Source organism: Hemicordylus capensis, chromosome 3, assembly GCF_027244095.1.
Source record: "Hemicordylus capensis ecotype Gifberg chromosome 3, rHemCap1.1.pri, whole genome shotgun sequence".
Classification (NCBI taxonomy): domain Eukaryota; kingdom Metazoa; phylum Chordata; class Lepidosauria; order Squamata; family Cordylidae; genus Hemicordylus; species Hemicordylus capensis.
Genome location: NC_069659.1, coordinates 131348838 through 131368407, shown reverse-complemented (window position 1 = coordinate 131368407; position 19570 = coordinate 131348838). Strand labels below are relative to the sequence as shown.

Sequence of the window (19570 nt, the reverse complement as noted above, 5' to 3'; positions counted from 1 at the left end):
CTGTGGCACACCAAAACCAGTCAGGCATCCATCCAAATATAGCAGACACAGTACTTGCTTATATTTCCTGACTTGAAAAACACAGTTGAGTACTGAAGCTGCTTGCTTGGGCCATCCATCTTTTTATTATGTCCAAAAACAGAATGTACTCACACTTATTGGTAGGACTGTGCCTGGTTACCTGTGGTCAGCTTTTACTTGCTATGGGTGAGCAAGTATGCTCTGCTGACAAGGCTTCGTCAGATAACCCAGAGATAAGCTAGATAACAACCATCATATGAGAAATTGGATTAACATTTTAACTTGTTAGATGAGGACTTGGGGCAGAGAAACCCGCCACTGCTCCCCCCCCCACAACCATACCTTACCATATCTGCTACATGGCACAAGCCTGTATAGAAGGGCGGCAAGGTTTGGTTTATTTTACATTGACAACTATAACCATTATTTCTAGCATCCAATCTCTACTTTCATCACAAAAGGTATGCAAGACTAGAAAAAATTATGATAGCTGCTGCGCAGTTACAACATGAATACAGACAGAACAGTCTAATTAGGAAGATCCCAAACAATGCTGTGCTATTGTTGGAAATCCTGGAATGCCTTACCTTTAAAGTCATCTCTTGGGCCTTGTATTTCCTTCTTGTTCATTTTTCTGCCAGTGCAGGAGTTGTTATGGGCACCTTTGGAATTGTTTTCCAGGTAAGCTGAGCTCGTTCCTTTCTTCGAGGGATGAGGATCACAGAGTTTTGCATTAATCTTATAAAGCTCGAGAGCTTTAATGGCTGCTGCATTGTTATCCATACGGAGAAAAGTTGGACAGGAAGCACAAAATTCATTCGTGCAGGCTTCATTTCCACAGCCCTCAGTTAACTGATGGTAGTAGCGTTCTATTAGATGCTTTGCAGCTGCTCGCTTCCTGTACCAAACATTCAAACAGTAAGCATAAGGATTAGTATGGCTTTCATATACCAAGCTCATTCAGATGATCAGCAAAGCACAGATTAGTGAGGCTCTGAAGTAATCTCTTTCAATTTAAGAGATATTACACACCAAGAGATCCTGAAATACAAGATGCACCTGTTGAATAAAGTGATCTATTACGTTCTCCATAACAGGCAAGATCATGCCCAAGTTAAGAAGCATTTGAATCCCACTGATTTCAATTTCTGTATGTGTGTGTGGCAGGGGAAGATTTAAGTAAAGGAACTCTAAAAAGTGCTTAACTAGAGCAGGGTCATGGCCAACACTACAACTGGTTCAGACACATGGCATTCAAAGCAATCCTAAATATCCTATAAATTCTTATGCTAGACCTTAAAGCGTGTTCCTGCTGATTATATCTCCTGAAAGATGCTATAAATATGATGAATTCTAGCACAAAAGTGTATGAATAAATGATGAAATGGTTTTGAATTCATTTGTTTAACTGTAAGAGAAGATACTACAGAAGTAGAAAAGTTTGAACTAGAATTCTGTGTTGTCATATTGTACTACTTAATTAAAATGTACAACTATGTATTTTAAAAGAGCTGATTGACAACTCTCTGATACTGGAGTCTGGCTGTGGATGAAAGTTCTGGGAGGAAAAGATCACTGGGGAAGTAAGCTGCAGACAAGGAGCGCTTAACATTGCTCACTCTTTTGCTCTTTAACTGGACACCGTCATCCTGTACATAAATGGGGCAGACCCACATTTATGGAGATTGATCTCTGCCATCACATCTAGTGTGGCCACAATAGTCACTCAACTGTATTGCAGGATAAGTGATGTTCTGAGTTCCTGGGAGAAAGGTTGTGATACAAATATAATAAGAGAGTTGATTTTTTTAAAAAATTGAAATATTGAAAAACTTATCAATGAGTTTCAAGCAGCTTAGGCCTTAATGTTTCAGTTTAACTACATGGTAGGCAGGGAAAGACAATAGTACTCTACTAACCCCTGCTAAATGAGCAAAGAGACACTTTTTAAAGTGGCGATTCTCTTATATTTAGCAGGGGGAGAGCAACTGGCCCGATCCAACAGCATCCCTCCAGTGCTTGTTGCTGGTATTATGTTTCTTTTTTTATTGTGAGCCCTTTGGGGACAGGGGACCATCTTATTGATATATTATTTATTTTTCTATGTAAACCGCTTTGAGAACTTTGGTTGAAGAGCGGTATATAAAATATTCATCGTTGTCTACTGGTGCTATTCAGAGTGTAATGGAGGAATTTCAGAAATAAAAGGATAAAATGTTATTGGGACAATTTTGATTAACAGTCCAAGTCAAGACTCTTGGTGCTACAGGTGTAAACAATCTCTTATATAGGATATTGTAAAATAATAAAAAAATAGTTTTCTTCAAGAATAGAGGTTACGATGATAAGAATATAAATATGCATCGAAGACAATATTTCTGACCAAATTAACACCGTCAAGAACTACCCCATGCAGATATTTATAACAAAGTTCTATAACAAGAATTCACATGCAAGGGACTCTCCAATGAGACAGTTATTTGGTATTAGTCATGCTGTGAGTGTATGCTATTGGATGTACATATAAAAATAATCAACCTTTAAGTGTTAGAAACATAACCACACATTAAAAATCCCCCTTACTTCCAAAGTGGGGGAGGGAAGGAGAAATGTGATTCTTGAGGCCTAGGGGCTTTTTCTTTTCTTTCTTTTTTTTGAGAAATGAAATGTCTACCCTCCCTTGGGCTCATGGAACATGTTTCTTGAACATTTTGATGTGTTCACTGCGTCCTGATTAAGCATATGCGGGTTCTATTACATTTTAGCTTGCAATATAAGCTAAAGTATAATAATATAATAAGATATAAGTGTTATAAGCTACTGTGGATACCCAGATTTGGTAGAAAGGCAGGATAAAAATATTTTAACTAATAAAATCATCATGTTCAAAGTTTTCATTCTGTGAATGAAAAGAGCTTCTGTTCATGGAAAGAGATTTGCTATCATAAAAGAGATCTAACAATACTGAATTTTCCTATGTGCATCTCCATAATTCTGCAATCAGTAAATATTCCAGAAAAATGACAATACACTTCAAACAGCAAGTTCTACTTTCCAAAGAGAACAAAAGGGTGACTGGGGGACGTGAACACCACACAATTATCTAGGTTTAAGTGAAGATAAAGACATGCACTGGCAATACAAAATGGGGTCAAGTCATCGCTGTGGGAATTGCAAACACTCACTCAGGTCGTTTTAGGTTTGACGGGTTCCAAATGTGAATTGTTTTATGAGCACATTTTGAATGAACAAATCGGGAATTTTTCCAGCCTAATAAATCAGAGTTTAAATAAACTGACACCCTGACTACCAAACTGTGTGCGCAAAAAGCACCTCCAACCCTGCAGTGGGACTGCCCCACACAGCTCAATCAGTCCCTTTTGCACGTTTTTGTGTAACAGAACCAGAAGCAATCTCCTGTGCTCCCAAAGCCCTTTGTCACAGCAGAAACATGTTGCTAAGGGCAGTGATGTGTTTATGCTTGACAGAGGGCTTTTGGAGCACAGGAGAGTGTTCTAGGAGAAATGCCTGCTGGCTCTGTTGTGCAAACGCACACACATAAGGGAACTGATGGATCTGTATGGAGCAGTCCTGCTGTATGCTTGGAGGTGCTGTTTAGGAGCATGCTTCAGTGGTCACACATCAGACACTTGGTATCAGACAAACTTCAGGAATAATAAAGATTGTGAGTTGGATCCTAACTTACCACTCATAAATGGAGCTCCTTCCATGTAAGGAGCCCATCCATGAGCACGAGTCTTCTTTTGTGAATGAAAGGAACTCTATACCAGGGATTCTCAACATATGGGTCCCCAGATGTAATTGGACTTCAACTCCCATAATTCCCAACCAAAGGCCACTGGGGCTGGGGATTATGGGAGTTGATGTCCAATAACATCTGGGGACCCAGATGTTGAGAAACCCTGTTCTATACGACTAAGCAATTGAACACAGCTTAATTTCACTTGTACTTATTCGCTTTTAAGGAAGGCACGTATAACTGGAAGTGTTACCTTTCAATGACATAGGTTCTCCTACCAAGACAAGAAGTTGCAGTTCGGCTTGAAAAGCAGCTTGCTTTACTGCATGTTGGTGCTGCAACTGCAAACATCAGGAAGACGTATGGCAGTGCACAGACATCCTTGTACGTATGTTTAACTTGTCAAGTCACATTGACACCCTACCAAAATACTATATGTTTTAAGTTACTGTATTGTGCAATCGACCGTTCAAAAAAACCCGAACTTTTAAAGTCTCAAGATTTTATATCAGATTATTCTTAAGATACCATTTTATTGTTGAGGAAGTGATTGCCACGTAATTTCTCTCAATTACAACTTAAAGGTAGCTGTTGAAGAATGGCAACAATGCAATTGTGATGTTGCATCTCATTTTAACACACAATACACCCAATGCAACCTTTTGCGATGCTAGTTATACTTACATTCGGCTAGTTTCAATGTTTTCAGAGTGAGGTTCTCCTGGTGATCTGCAAGTTTTAAATTAAAAAGGCATAATACAGGATTAACACCCCAATAACATTTTCTTAGAAGTCACTTTCACCAATTTCAATGAAAGTTACATCCAGGAAAAGATACTTGGACTCAGAGAAGTACATATAAAAGCTCACAACAATCCACTGCTCTTCTGAGTGAAGTAAACCTAGTAGGAAAAATGGCTTCCAGTAAGAACTCGGACCAAGTAAGGAGATTAAATTTCAGAAGCTATGAAAAGGTTGCTTTTGGATTCTTCTCAGTATTTCCTGCAGTTACAGTACAATAACAGAACTGGAGAACACTTGGGAGAGAGCACTGCTGCCAGTCAGAGTAGACAATGGGATAGGTGGACTAATGTTTTTTACTACATAACCAAACTGTATCAAGCTTACGGCACTTTCATATGATCAACACCGGAAGAGGAAACATTAGGGAAGTTCAAAAAGATTTCACTTGCAGGTTGTTAGGAACAACCCCACTTTTAGGCCAAACTATTTCTCTCTCTCTCTCTCTCTCTCATATATTTTTACACTGCCCAAAACTTACATCTCTGGGCGGTTTACAACAAGATTAAAAGTAAAACATTAATTAAAAACAAAAACAAAAAAAATTAAAAGCAAGAAATTTAAAACACAATTTAAAATTTTAACACAATATTCTAAAAACAACATTAAAACAATCAAAACAATATCAGTTAAAAGTCTGGGTGAAGAAATGCATCTTTAGAGTTTTAAAAGATGTCAGAGATGGGGAGGCTCTTATTTCGCTAGGGAGCGCATTCCAAAGCCTCGAGGCAGCGATGGAGAAGGCCCATCCCTGAGTAGCCACCGGATGAGCTAGTGGCAAATACAGACAGACCTCTCCTGATGATCTCAAAAGGTGGTGGGGTTCATAACGAAGAAGACGTTCTCTTAAAAACCCAGGGCCCAAGCTGTTTAGGGCTTTATAAGTTATGACCAACACCTTGTATTTTGCCTGGAAACACATCGGAAGCCAGTGTAACTCCTTCAATACGGGAGTAATATGGTCTCTCCTAGATGACCCAGAGACCAGCCTGGCTGCCGCATTCTAGACCAACTGTAGTTTCCGGACTACATACAAGGGCAGCCCCACATAGAGTGCATTGCAGTAATCCAGTCTGGAGGTTACCAGCAGATGTACCACTGTTTTGAGGTTGTCTAACTCAAGAAACGGACATAGCTGGCGTATCAGCTGAAGCTGACAGAAGGCACTTCTGGCTGCTGTCTCAACCTGGGACACCAAGGAGAGACTTGGATCCAGAAGCACCCCTAGACTAGATGGGGAAGTGTGACCCCATCCAGAACAGGCAGATCAAAATCATCTCTCGAGTTCCAACCCCGCACAATGAGTACCTCCGTCTTATCTGGATTCAGTCTCAGTTTGTTATCCCTCATCCAGCCCATTACCACCTCCAGACAGGCATTTAGGGAGGTTATGCCCTCTTCCGAAGATGCTGACATGGAGAAATAGATTTGGGTGTCATCAGCATACTGATAGCACCCTGCACCAAATCTCCTGATGATCTCTCCCAGCGGTTTCATGTAGATGTTAAACAACATCGGAGACAATATGGAGCCCTAAGGGACACTATACAAAAGTTCAGATTTTGAAGAACAACAGTTTCCAAGGGACCCCATCTGGAACCTGCCTGAGAGGTAGGAGTGGAACCCCTCCAAAGCAGTGCCTCCCACCTCCAACTCCCTCAAACGCTCCAGAAGGATACTATAGTCAATAGTATGGAAAGCCACCAAGAGGTCCAAAAGGACCAACAGAGTCACACTTCCTCTGTCCATTCCCAGTTGGAGATCATCCATCAGGCCACCAAGGCAGTTTCCACCCCATAGCCAGCCTGGAAGCCAGTTTGAAATGGGTCAAGATAATCCGTTTCCTCCAGGACTGTCTGGAGCTGGGAGGCCAACACCCTCTCAATTACCTTGCCCAGCCACGGAAAGTTGGAGACAGGTCTGTAGTTACTCAGCTCCGAGGGATCCAAGGTAGGCTTCTTTAGAAGTGGTCTAATAATTGTCTCCTTAAGACTAGGAGGCATCCTACCTTCCCTCATTTATGATCTCTACCAGGCCTTCTACAACAACCTCCCTGCTAGATCGAACAAGCCATGTCGGGCAAGGGTCAAGAGGACAGGTGGTGGTCTGCACCGTTGCAATAGCTTGTCCACATCCTCACGAGTCACAAACTGGAACTGATCCAACCTAACCACATAAGAGGAGTCACTGGATACCTCCACATCAGATACTGAAAAAGTGCGGAGACGAAATCCAAATCGGCCTGTATATGAGAGATTTCCCCCACAAAGAATTCATTAAACACATCACAGCAGGTAATAGATGGTTCCAAATTCTGATTCAAGGGAGGAGGAGCACATACTAGCCCTCTCACAACCCTGGACAACTCTGCCGGACGTGAACTTGCGGATGCAATATGGGCAGAAAAGAATCACTTCTTTGCTGCATGTATCACCTGAGCATAGGTCTTCAAATGAGCTCTACGTTGCAATCTGTCGGATTCAAGCCGAGTCTTTCTCCACTTGCGCTCCAGTCGTCTACCTTGCCGCTTCAGCCCCCGTAGTTCTTCCGTATACTAAGGGGCCAGTTTTGAAGCGGGTTGGAGAGGACGCTTAGGAGCGATCATGTCTACCACCCCGGTGAGTTTGCTGTTCCAATTCTCCACCAGAACATCAACAGGATCGCCGGCAGAGCCAACACTGAATCCCTCCAAGACTTCTTGAAATCCTATGGGATCCAATAAACTTCTTGGGTGGACCATCCTAATAGGTCCCGCGCCCCTGCAAAGGTGGGGTGTGACTGTGAGTCCAAACTTAACCAGATGGGGGTCCGTCCATGACAATGGGGAAATCACAAGATTCTCCACCCACGGAACACCACCCTGATCAGAGTGAAAGACCAAATCAAGCGTGTGACCTGCAACGTGCGTCGGTCCGGAGACCACCTGAGATAGGCCCATAGTCGTCTAGAACTATATGCTTATGGGTCTCCCAGGCAGAACTTTCCAGGTCCACATTGGCATTATCCCCTGCTAACTTGGCAAAGAGGCATCTTTTTAACGTGGTGATTCTCTTTATTGAGCAGGGGAGGAGTAACTGGCTCTACGCACACCCAGCACAGTACCTCCAGTGACTGTTGCTGGTGTCTATCTTATGTTTCTTTTTAGATTGTGAGCCCTTTGGGGACAGGGAGCCATCTTATTTATTTATTATTTCTCTGTATAAACCGTCATGAGGCATTTTTGGAAGGGTGGTATAGGAATTGAATGAATGAATGAATGAATGAATGAATGAATGAATAAACAAACAAACAACCAGATAAAAAAGAGAAAAAGACATTCTGTAATGGAATGTGAGAGAAGGTGTGGCATCAGTGCCCCCCTCCCATACTTGATATTGATAACAAATAAAAAGATTTCCCTCAGCAAGCATGAACAATCTCTCCCTCCCAAGCGTGAAGACTATTTTTACTACTGACTGAATTAGCCCTGATAAAATCTCAAAGGGTGAGCAGCAAATCTATACTGGCCTTTACCCTAAGGAGATTTCAACGAGATGAAATCACTATTTTGGGGTCTCTTGACCCCCCCCCCAAACTACAACTTAGCCTAGCTACCTGGAGTTCTCTTGCCAAGTGGATCTCCAACCTCATTGTTCCAGCCCAGGCAAGCTACAATACAGGTAGATATAACCCCTTCCCCAAATCCACTTTAAGACAGGGATTCCTTTCCCTTTCCTATCTTTTTCTATCTTTTAGTTGTAGAGTGTAGACCCCTTAATTAATTTAAGTCAAGGAGGTATTCAGCCCTGGTCAGGAGCCTAGCCTTTGGATATAGTGGACCTTGTCTGCAAGCAAATAAAAACGAATTCATGTATTCTCTCAAGGCTATTTATTTATCTGCTACATTATAATTTTATAATTTTAACTTTTATTGCTTTTATTGCTATTATTGCTTCTTGTAATGTCTTGCCCAGTTTTTATTACCATTTTATGCTTTCTTATAATAGAAACAGTATTATGCTCTTTTAATCATTTATATCTTTTTTGCGCTTTTTAATAACATAGTACCATTTTATCTTTCTTATTCTTAGTAGTTTTAGTTCTATTATTAATGTGTATGTAAGCAATCATTTTATGTTAATCTGTTTTTAAATCACAATTAGTCTAATTTTAGCCTTTCTATATGTATCATATTTGCAATCACCTTTATTCTCCCATACTTTCAACAGACACATTTTAACTTGTATAATTTTATGCTGGTCTCTGACTGTAATAAAGGTTGATTGGTTGATTGATATCTGCTACACTTTTATACTGCCTTTCTGCCTTGACACAGGCACCCAAAGCGGTTTACAATATTAAAAGCTGCAAATTACAGATTTAAAAAGGTTGCCTCAGGCTGTTGGTCTTTCCAGGAGCTGAGGACAAGAGCTCCCTGGCCTGGGTGCCTTCTTTCATGCCTTCCTCTCAGGGCACACTGGTCTTTCCATGCTCCTGGGAAGGGGGGCGGCGGGGCGGGGGCTGCCCCAACAGTCCTCACAGGCCAGAGGTGGTCTCTAGGGGGGCCGATGTTATGCTCTCCCCCGGCTAGCATAATGGAGATCCTTATTCGTGAAAAGGTTTCTCTAGCTACCTCAAAGATTTGTTTAAATTATATGAAGATCTCTGTCCTGAACTTGAATACCAACAATCTAAATTATAGTGACCAACTAGGGAAAATTGCCCTCTCATGTTCATCTTCTCTCTAACCCTAACCTCCACCCCTACTTGAACCAATGTGCAGTTGCTGCAGGCTTACATCACCTCGTTTACCTAGATCACCGTCCCAGTGCACACTAGCATCTTGCCTAACCTCTCATTTTCTAACCAGTCTGTTCCCTTAATTTGCTGTTCTGTGTTAATTAGGGATGTGCACAAACCTGTCCAGAGGCCATGTTAGAGGCCTCCGAACCAGTTTGAACGTGGCCCAGTCCAGCGGGGGGGTGGGGGTTGCACTTACCCCTTCCGCAGCTTTCCCACCGCCGGTGCTCCCTTTTTTTGAAACAATTTTTCGGTAGCAGCGTTCCCCCCCTGCCACCCCTACTCCTGTTGTTAGCCGGAAATAACAGAAGCCACAAGTGCCCATGCGCCCACTGCGCACTTCGAATGTTGCGTGCACACGTTGTATGCGTGATGTGCGTGTGCGGGTGGGTGCACGCACGCTTGTGACTTCCAGTATTTCTGGCTAACAACGGAGGCAGAGGCGGCAGGGAGGAACACTGCCGCCCCAAAACAGTTTCAAATAAAGGGAGCGCCGGCAGGGGAAAAGTGGCAGGAGGGGCAAGTGCAACCCCCCCCTTAAAGGGAGACCCCCGCCGGCACCGGACCACACCTCCACGGTTCTGTGCACATCCCTAGTGCCAATCAACCCGCTCCCGGCTGTCTCAGGAACCATTCCTTAGTATTGCAAAGCTAGCAGCTAGTTTCAGAGGGAGGGAGGGAGAGAGAGAGAGGGGGGGGGCTAGGAATAGCAACTTCCAAAAATCTATGGTTACCCCATTTATTTCAATGGTTATTATTGTTTGCCTGAGTTAATATTCATGCAAACGAGTTTAGTCTATCAAATTCCCCCCACATTAATGATTTGGCTTGCTGCAAAGCTCCCTTGGTACATCCGAGACTTGCCCTACATGTTGTAAAAAGCGGCTGTACTGCATTAGATACTTATTCCAGACCAAGCCTTCAGTACTTGCAAAATCAAAGATTATGACAGCAAGTACAGTAAGTGCTTCAGATGGGTGAACACTAGCTGCTTATGTAGGTACAGTGTCTACAAACAATTATATTATGCTAGCACTTCAAGCAGATACTCCACTACAAGCATTTAGGTACACAGTGTTTCAATTTTTGGCAGAAGCAACAGAAACCATTGCCTGTCCATCTTTGCTCATCTTTCCATACTCCATACTAGACCCAAAGGCAAATGGCAAGTTGTTCAACAGGCTACTATGCTACAGAATTGCCTACGGTAATAGTTCAGCAGTTGAACCTGGGCCCATGCACAGGGTCCACAGTTACACAAAAGAGCTAGAGAGAGAATACCTACATGGTTCTTGGACAAAAGGAAAGTTGTCCAAACACTAAAGGCAGCTGCTGAGGGTTTCCAATAGTTTGCCCCTTGATTCAGTGCCAGGCAGTACAAGTTTATCAAAATCCATATCATATATCCTTTATTACACACATACTCTAAATGCTTATATGTCTGGGAGAAGCAAGGGCTGTTGTTGCAAGGGTAAGCTTTTTTTACAATGTTCAGAATTCCCACCAATCTTATGTGGAAGAAAAGACCTGAAGAAACTTTCCTAATACTAATAAAATTTTAGGCCTGTAAAAACACCATGGTGAAAGTGTAACAGACTACACCAGTCTATTTTAAAACTTTTTCTTAAATCTTTATAAATTCTCAACGTTGGGTTGGTTTACATGTCACATTTCTGATTGTCCAAAGTACAGTGGTTTGTACATGCTTCCTCCTCACCTCACATCTTCAGAGCCAATTACTTCCTGATTCAAGGCATCTTCAGAGCCAACTACTTCCTGGTTCAAGGAAAATTATACTTTGCCATTACTATGGTTTGTGCTTCTCCCAAAACCAGGACTGGAAAATACAGTTTGAAGCTGATTTCCAATCCTGGTTTGGAAGGCAAACACAAAACCATAGCTGCCAGTTCAAATGCAACAAACAACTATGGTTTAATGCCTTACCCAGGAAGTAAAGGTTGGCCTGAACATGCAGGGGAAGGAGGGAGGCAAGCACCAAGCTCATTCCAGATCTGATTAAACTATGATTTGGAAGATCTAAGATGTTATGTGCAAATTAACCCATGGTTCAGGTATCATGCAATGCCACGGTTAAACTATGGCTTCACATGACAACCTTGAGTCTTGAGAGTACGTGATCTCCCCTCCCTTTGCATGAGATGGAAGAATTCTACTTCGGACTGGAGTTAGAAAGAAGCACTGATCAGTTGTGTCATCTGAACCAACCCATATTGGATTATTCGCACTGCAATGCTTGAAATAAACCTAGATCTGAATCCAAGGGTTGAAGCAAGTTTCAGATCTAAATGCAAGTTTATTAGGTAGTTAACAATTTTTTAAAAAGTGAGGGGGGGGGAAGGGAAGGAATCATGCAGCACACAAGGGAAAGAGGAAGTGTGCAAGCTCAAGGCTCCTTTCAAGCCCATTTACACACTGCCAAATAATAACTTCAGTGTATTAGTGAAGTCAATTTGATTTGCCTCAATATCATGTAACCTGTATGGATCTTAAGTAATTACTGGTGGTGAACATATTATATAATTCTTTTAGATAGTTCTTTATATTTATACAATCAATTACTTAATGTTTTTAATAAACCCAAGTTTTCAGCTGAACCAAAAATAGTCCAGTTTGTTATGTCCCTGCTGGTACCCAATAACCAGCTCCGTTCAGTGATAGTCATCTTTGTAGTATAGAAGATGTAGCCCTGAGCTGCAATGTAAAAGATGCATGTTTCTGGATTTCCAGAAGCTCAACTGACATTGTTTCAATATTAGCCAAGTAGACGGCAGCTTTTATAAAGCTTTTTTAAATTTAAGAAGTCCCGTAGTTGTTAAACCTTTATTCTGCAACAGGGTCAGCAGCAACATAGAACATATTTGGTAATTTGAAGAGAAGCTTTTTACAATGCTAAATATTGCATAAACAATCTCAGAAACACTGTATAACTGCAAAGTGTCCAATATTCAGTATAACTCAGGAATCAGGAGGTTTGGTTTAACCAAATCTCATCATAAATGCTCTTACAAGTTTCAGCCCTGAATGAGACCACAGGAAATGCAATCACAACACCCACCCACTAATCAGAACACTGCAGCATGAGCTAGCAATTTCAAAGGGTGGCTCACTTCCAACAACCCTCAGAGCAACTTCTCCATTCTGCAAGCCACTCCTTTTACCTCCACTGCAACTCCCCAGGAAAGAAAAGCAGAAGGTATGCAAGTCTGTTGCACTTAGCAATAGTATCAAGCTCCCTGGGAAAAATATAAGTTTTAGCAAACTATGGACTCTTTGTTACTAAAATATTATTATTCAAGATTTCTTGCGCTTTTTAAAATCAGATAGTTTGAAAGTCTGTGATGGGTTACATCTGGTATCTACTGAACGTGGACAATCTCCTAAATACACATTCTGGAACGGTAAATATTTATACCAAGAGAAGAGAACTAGTCTTGTGGTAGCAAGCATGACTTGTCCCCTTAAGCTAAGCAGGATCCACCCTGGTTGCATATGAAAGGGAGACTAGAAGTGTGAGCCCTGTAAGATATTCCCTTTAGGGGATGGAGCCGCTCTGGGAAGAGCATCTAGGCTCCAAGTTCCCTCCCTGGCATCTCCAAGATAGGGCTGAGAGAGATTCCTGCCTGCAACCTTGGAGAAGCCGCTGCCAGTCTGTGTAGACAATACTGAGCAAGATGGACATATGGTCTGACTCAGTATATGGCAGCTTCCCATGTTCCTATACGGACCTTAAAAACAATACAGAAAGCATGGTTACATCCAATATACTTGCCTGGACAGTGTCACCCTAAGATTACATGAACTCTAATCAGGCAGTTAACTGTGCATTTAAAATTTTTAAAAATATATAAACCCTCCAAGGTATCCTGAAATTTACCTTTTACAAGCTGTGGCCATTCGGTGACATTGGGGTGATCACAATTGTGTGTCGTTGATTTAAAACAGGTTCTCGCCAGTTCTCTTGTGCTGAGCCAAGCATAGGCTTAATGGTACTAAATAAATAAAAATATGCTTAGTTAAACATCCTCTGTTCTGTTCATGTTTTAAGCTACACAACTGTTGTGATAATGTTAATAGATGCACTGCATACTTGCAAGAGTGTCTGATACCAATATCTAACAAATGTCAGAATTCTACTTTTCTGGTCTTTATAAATCATATTTGAAACTGATCCAGTTTGTCAACCCAAGACGTTTCCTAACAGGCAAAGAGTAAGTGAGAAATGCAACATTTAGAGTTTATTTGCATCCAGAGACAGAGTCCTTTGCAATCAGTATCCAGCTCTTCCCTCTACCCCATTACATTATTATTATTTTGCATTTATATCCCGCTCTTCCTCCAAGAAGCCCAGAGCGGTGTACTACATACTTAAGTTTCTCCTCACAACAACAACCCTGTGAAGTAGGTTAGGCTGATAGAGAAGTGACTGGCCCAGAGTCACCCAGCTAGTATCATGGCTGAATGGAGATTTGAACTCGGGTCTCCCCGGTCCTAGTCCAGCACTCTAACCACTACACCACACATGACTCAGGTGATTCAGTCTTCATGTTCTCCTCATATCAAGCCATGGTTGGGGATTGAAAGCAGGCAAGACTACTGAAAACAAATCTAGGAAATACTAAAACAACAGTGACCAACAGCCTGTGCTTGGGGTTGCAGGATGCAGAAGATTCCACAACTGATCTGATTCAGCCACATCCAATCACACAGGTTTGTAGCCTTTGATGCACTGCAGTTGTGGCTAAGAGTAGTCTCCAGTGGTCCCTGTAACAGAGATTCCCAGATGTTACTGACTACAAATCCCAGCATCCCAGACAAAGGCTACTACATCTGGGGATCCTGGGAGTTGTAGTCAACAACATCTGGGAATCTCTGTTACAGGGAACACTGGTAGTTAGGAATGTGCACAAACTGGTTCGGAGGCCATTTTACGGGCCTCTGAACTGGTTCGAACCCGTTGGCTCAAACGTTTGATGGGGGGGAGGGTTTGGCTTTAAGGACAGGTAAGTTTAAGCACTTACCTTTAAGGACAAGGTAAGTTTAAGCACTTACCCCCATGCTGCACTTTCCCTGCCAGGACACGAATCCTTAAGAGTTCCTCCTGCTGCTCCGTGCCACCGTTAACCAGATGGACCCGGAAGTAGGAATGGCGACTGCGTGTGTTGCTCACGCATGCGAATGTTGGGTGTGTGCAACGTATGTGGCACACGAGTGCAGTCGCCAGTGCGGGAAACATGGCGGGGGGAAGTGCACCCACCCCCGCCCTTAAAGCCCCCCACCCCACCGTCGAACTAGCCCCCGCCAGTTCTGTGCACATCCCTACTGGTAGTCTCTACCAATTTGTTCATTATTTCATGGCTAGACTACCGTAAAGCATTCTAGAAGGGGCCACCCTAAACAGTTCCTGCCTTCTGATAAGGAAGAATGTTAAACCAGTGTTTTAGACTACTCTTGATCCCAACTTCTCCTACCCCGACATGAGGTAATTATTGATCCTAATGCAATGGGAGCCCATTCTATATTTAAAAATAGTCCTTCTGGCCCCCAGTAGTATCCTCTTGGAAAACAATGATTACACAAGTAAAAAGCTACTGCACTTGATCAACAAACCATGATTTGTTTAGATTGGGAATTAGGCTTGCGGTCTCCCAAGCTTGATCCTCCCCCTATTTCCTGAGTTCTGGCACAGAGTTGAAGTCAGCATCCTGGATTGTTTGAACCATGGCTTCATTATTTAATCCTGCTTTACAAACCTGGAGGTGAAACTAGGTTAAATCCAAGTTTCACATCCTGGTTTGCAAACTAGAGTTCAAACACAGTTCCTGATTCAGCAAAGGCTACAGAACAGTGGTTTATGCCAAAGAAGAAGCCCATGGCATGCAAGCTGAAGAGATAAGGGGGAGAAATGTGCAGTCTCAAAGGTCTTCAAGCTGCGGTTTTAGCAGAACCAGCTATGGTTTGTTCGATCATCTGAGCCACGTCAGAACATCTCAGGACCACTTCACACATTACATGTTAGGCTACACACTTAAATGTCTTACGTGCATGCCTAAAATATATGCACAAGTATGAATATGACAAACAATTGTTAACACATTACAGTCTTCAGAGATCCATGACTGGTGGCAAATTTCTATTTAGTATACATTGGAGGGAATCCTGGGCTTCCTTTTATATAACATGCAAAATAGTCTTCAGATCCTTTCCTTTTACTTTTCAGTCTGTTCCCTTGATCTGAAGTTTGCTACAACAAAGAGCCAATGTTTCAAACTCCACCCCTCCTCACCATCAAAAATTAAAGGGGGTGGGGAGAAAGACAGGAGAAAAATAATACAATTTACAATGCTTGGATTCTTCGCTTCGGTAACCATTTGTAGTGGATATTTCCATTTCAAAAACTTTACCTGTCAACCGCTTCCTGTGATCTGGCTTCACTGGTATAAGATGTAGGGCTGATCTTCTACTCTGTCATGTCGCTGTCAGCCAGTGATTATTCAGCAAATCTTGTACCCACAGCACCCCGAGGCCACCCATTGGCTTTTTGCTCTCCAGCTGAGGGCTTCCATTGCTGAAAATGGAATCAGTTAATGTCTTACCTATTCTATTATCTGAGCTTATCTGCAATTAAAATTCTAGATACTAACACTGAAAAAAAGAGGAGTGAACACCACTCCATTCTCACGTCACACTTTCAGAACTCCTGGTGATAATAAGCTTCATGAGAATGACTATGAAGTATTTTGCAAGTTTAAAAAAACTCTAGATTGACAGTGGGTTGGGCAAAAAACATAAAGGAGAAATTTAAAATGACTGCCTATTCCAAGATTCAGGATGGCTAACTGGGGGCAATTGCCAGTGATCTCCCCTTTCCTCTGTAGATGCTTGCCTCTCCCAAAACTATGTCCAGGGGCGTAACAAGGCTTGAGTGGGCCCAGAGACAAAATTTTAAAATGAGCCCCTCGCTGATACATACATACATACATACATACATACATACATACATACATACACATACACACACACACCCCACAATATATAGTCATGTGACTTGCCTCTGGGTGGGCCCTCGAGGTGTGGGGGCCCCCAGGCAGCCGCCTCCCCTTGCCTAATAGTAGTTACGCCCCTGGCTATGTCCTTGAGAGTTGGGGGAACCTTAGACAGATGGCTTCAGTAGGCACAGGTAGCTGCAGAGGGAAAGGGAAATCGCCAAAACCGACCCCTTGTGAAATGGAAAAATCTAGAATGTCCTAAAGAGTTAGTCTGGATGTCTTTTTTTCATTTTCAGATATTTGACCATGCAACCACATGCATACAAACATACACTGGAAAATACAAACTGTTCATCTACAATAAGTGATGAAAATGGATTAAAATTAATACTTTTGGACACTATTTATACATTAAGACGACAAACAATGTATGTGCCATTTGTTCCAAATTTTGGCATAGGCAAAGATTTTGGGGAGGGGGCTGTAGCTCAGTAGTAAAGCATCTGCTTTGCATGTAGAAGGGGTCAGGTTCAATCCCTAGAAGGTAAGGCTGGAAGAGATTCCTGCCTGAAACCTTGGCGAACCACTGCCTATCAGTGTAGACAATCCTGAGCTAGATGGATCAATGGTCTGACTTGGTATAAGGCAGCTTCCTATATTCCCAAGAAGAAATATTGAATGTTCTAGAATATAGAGATGCAGTGAGCAGCAGTCAAACAGAAAAGGAATGGGAAAAGGTGAGGGATCTTTGAATGGTCAATCTTTGACAACAAGAAGCTCCACCCCAGCCCCAAATTTCTATCCTTATTGTAGAAATTGTTCATGTATTTTTAATATACCCCACCTTTCCTCCCCAAGATGATAGCTGGACTCTTACAAAGGATAGCTCAAAGAGAAACATAAGCTGCTGAGCATTCTATAGTAAAATGCCTTGTGCATTACAGACAGCATTGTTTCATGAATTACAGGACTAGATGGCAATTTTAAGTGTTCTGCCTATTCTTCATTTTCAATGCCTCTTCATTTTCAGCACGTTTGGAGTTTGGCTAAACCTATCTATCTCTATTAAACCTACGGTATTTCAGAAGATTAAAACAGACTTTCAGATTTTTTAAAGTTTTTGGAAAGCTGTTCATTTATAACCTCTGTGCCGAGTCAGATTGCTTTCTACATGTAAAACTTGATGACAATAAGGCACAGTGAAACCTACAAACAAAACTAAAGTCAGTGGTTCTTGGCTAAAAGTTTCATCTTTTTAATTTTTGTATTCTTTTAACAAGCATATTTTCCAAGATGGAAACGTGTGCTTGAGAACCTGTTGCTCACATGTGCCATGGTACCTATCTTCAAGGCCTTGACAAATTATTTTCTGCCTGGGACAAATGGAGGTTTTATTAAGTAACTCCACTTCTGAATATCCTAATCTAGGTGCCATGACTCCCTGGCACTTGGAATTTGTAAAGTCCTGTCATATTCCGCCATCTTATTTGTTTTATTTCTCTTTGTAAACCGCCCTGAGCCATTTTTGGAAGGGCGGTATAGAAATTGAATTTAATAATAATAATAATATTTATAGCTGTCTAGTTGTTATGTTTGCTTCAACTCTTCAATTAGATCATACTCCTCAGTCAGGGATCTTACCCTTCCATGATTATCATAAAATAAAGTGTACAATATTTTTAAACCTCAGAAACAAGATTTCAATCTGAAACTGTCAAAGGATTGACTGTATGGACTACATCCACCTGCCTTTGTGAGGCTGAGAGCAACTTTCTGGACAGCAAAGCAGGTGGGCTGGCCCAGAGGTGCTGTGAGTGCAAGAGCAGCTGAGCAGTCATTGGCTGCCAGCTGAGGCTCCAAGCTTAGAAATCTTCTAGGAATTATGTACGTGAAAGTAGCATAACCCTCACCGAACAATTTAGGGATACATTCTGGATAGAACACCCAAAATTCATTATAAACTTCATTTCCCACACCACTCTCTTTTTAAACAACAGCTGATTCCAAAAGATATTTCCACCAATAAGACACACCTGCTCATTAACCAGTAACTTGCTATAGGCACATGGGTCACACTAAGTTTGCTTGCAAAGGCTGCCCATTCATTTCTAGACAGGGAGTGAGTGAGGGACATGGAAGAAGGAGCACCTGTATGCACAGAAGTTTTCAATATGCAGAGTATACCTAAATCTCTGAATTCAGGCTATGGTATAAAGGAGGTAGAACTGAACAGGTACCTCTTATTTCTCTTGTCCTCAAACCAGGGTGCAGAGGACAAGAATCTGGCAGGCTACAGCAAGCAACACTTGAATTTCAGCATGCATTTTATCATACATTAAAACATAATGACATTGCACTGTAATTTAAAGCCTAATTTGTTTTGCAGCTTTTTCGGGCCTTTTCACCACACTTGGCCAGACCAAAACTGAACATAAGCTGTATAAAATGAGTTAGGACATTTGCCAATAACCTCATAGCAATATGAATTTTCTCATGACACTTAACTAATAGACAAGAAAATATGGTATTGGAACAGAATATACACCAGATGGATCGTCAAACATAGTAGACTTTCAAAAGGTATGTGATCTATTATGCATACTAAAAGTACATTTGACAGTTAAAATAAAACAAAAGATATCTCAATTGGTATTCCATTCACAAACAAGCAGCATACAGTAGTCGAATTACTCTGGGCTTGTGGAGCAACTTCCAGGCTATTCAATTACTTCACTTGTCAGTTACCAGCAACTGCATATTTTCAATAGATGTTTGTATATTATACAATAATCGGTTTTCATATAAAAGAACATACTATGTCTCTATAAAGGTGGTTTGCTTCAGATTGTTCATAAACTAGTTATATGGAAGCATAACGATACAAAAATACAATATCCATCATATGACCAATCTACATACCATGTTTTCTGACACTCCCGGAAGTTGCTCTTATGTTACTGTGTGGCCTTCAACCAACTGTAGACCTAGGATATAATACCTTACTTCAGTTTTTGAAATGGTAGCTTATGATAGCAGGCAAAGTCATAATTTTATTCACTAACACCACATTCTAAGCAGCTTTTCTTTGGGAAATATCATTACTCAGAACAGAGAAAAGTAGACTTAAAAAACAAATATGGAAGTTCTTTGATACCATGCTTAAAATTAAATTCTAAATATACGCATGTTAAACCAACACTTC

At 41.6% G+C, this 19570-nt stretch overlaps 1 protein-coding gene across 2 annotated transcripts in view; it reads right to left on the bottom strand.

Moving 5' to 3' along the window:
• UBE3A (ubiquitin protein ligase E3A) overlaps nt 1-19354 on the bottom strand; it is a 45398-nt gene extending 26044 nt beyond the window's left edge. Inside the window, exons 1-5 of one of the 2 annotated variants that reach the window (XM_053308745.1) lie at nt 19288-19354; nt 15784-15947; nt 13257-13371; nt 4466-4510; nt 609-919 (exon numbers count right to left, since the gene is read on the bottom strand). In XM_053308745.1, coding sequence (XP_053164720.1) covers nt 609-919; nt 4466-4510; nt 13257-13276 — 376 coding nt within the window. In that variant the 5' untranslated portion in view covers nt 13277-13371; nt 15784-15947; nt 19288-19354. The remainder of the gene's footprint in view (nt 1-608; nt 920-4465; nt 4511-13256; nt 13372-15783; nt 15948-19287) is intronic. The other variant, XM_053308746.1, reaches the window with a different exon arrangement.
• Nucleotides 19355-19570: the final 216 nt, after the last annotated feature.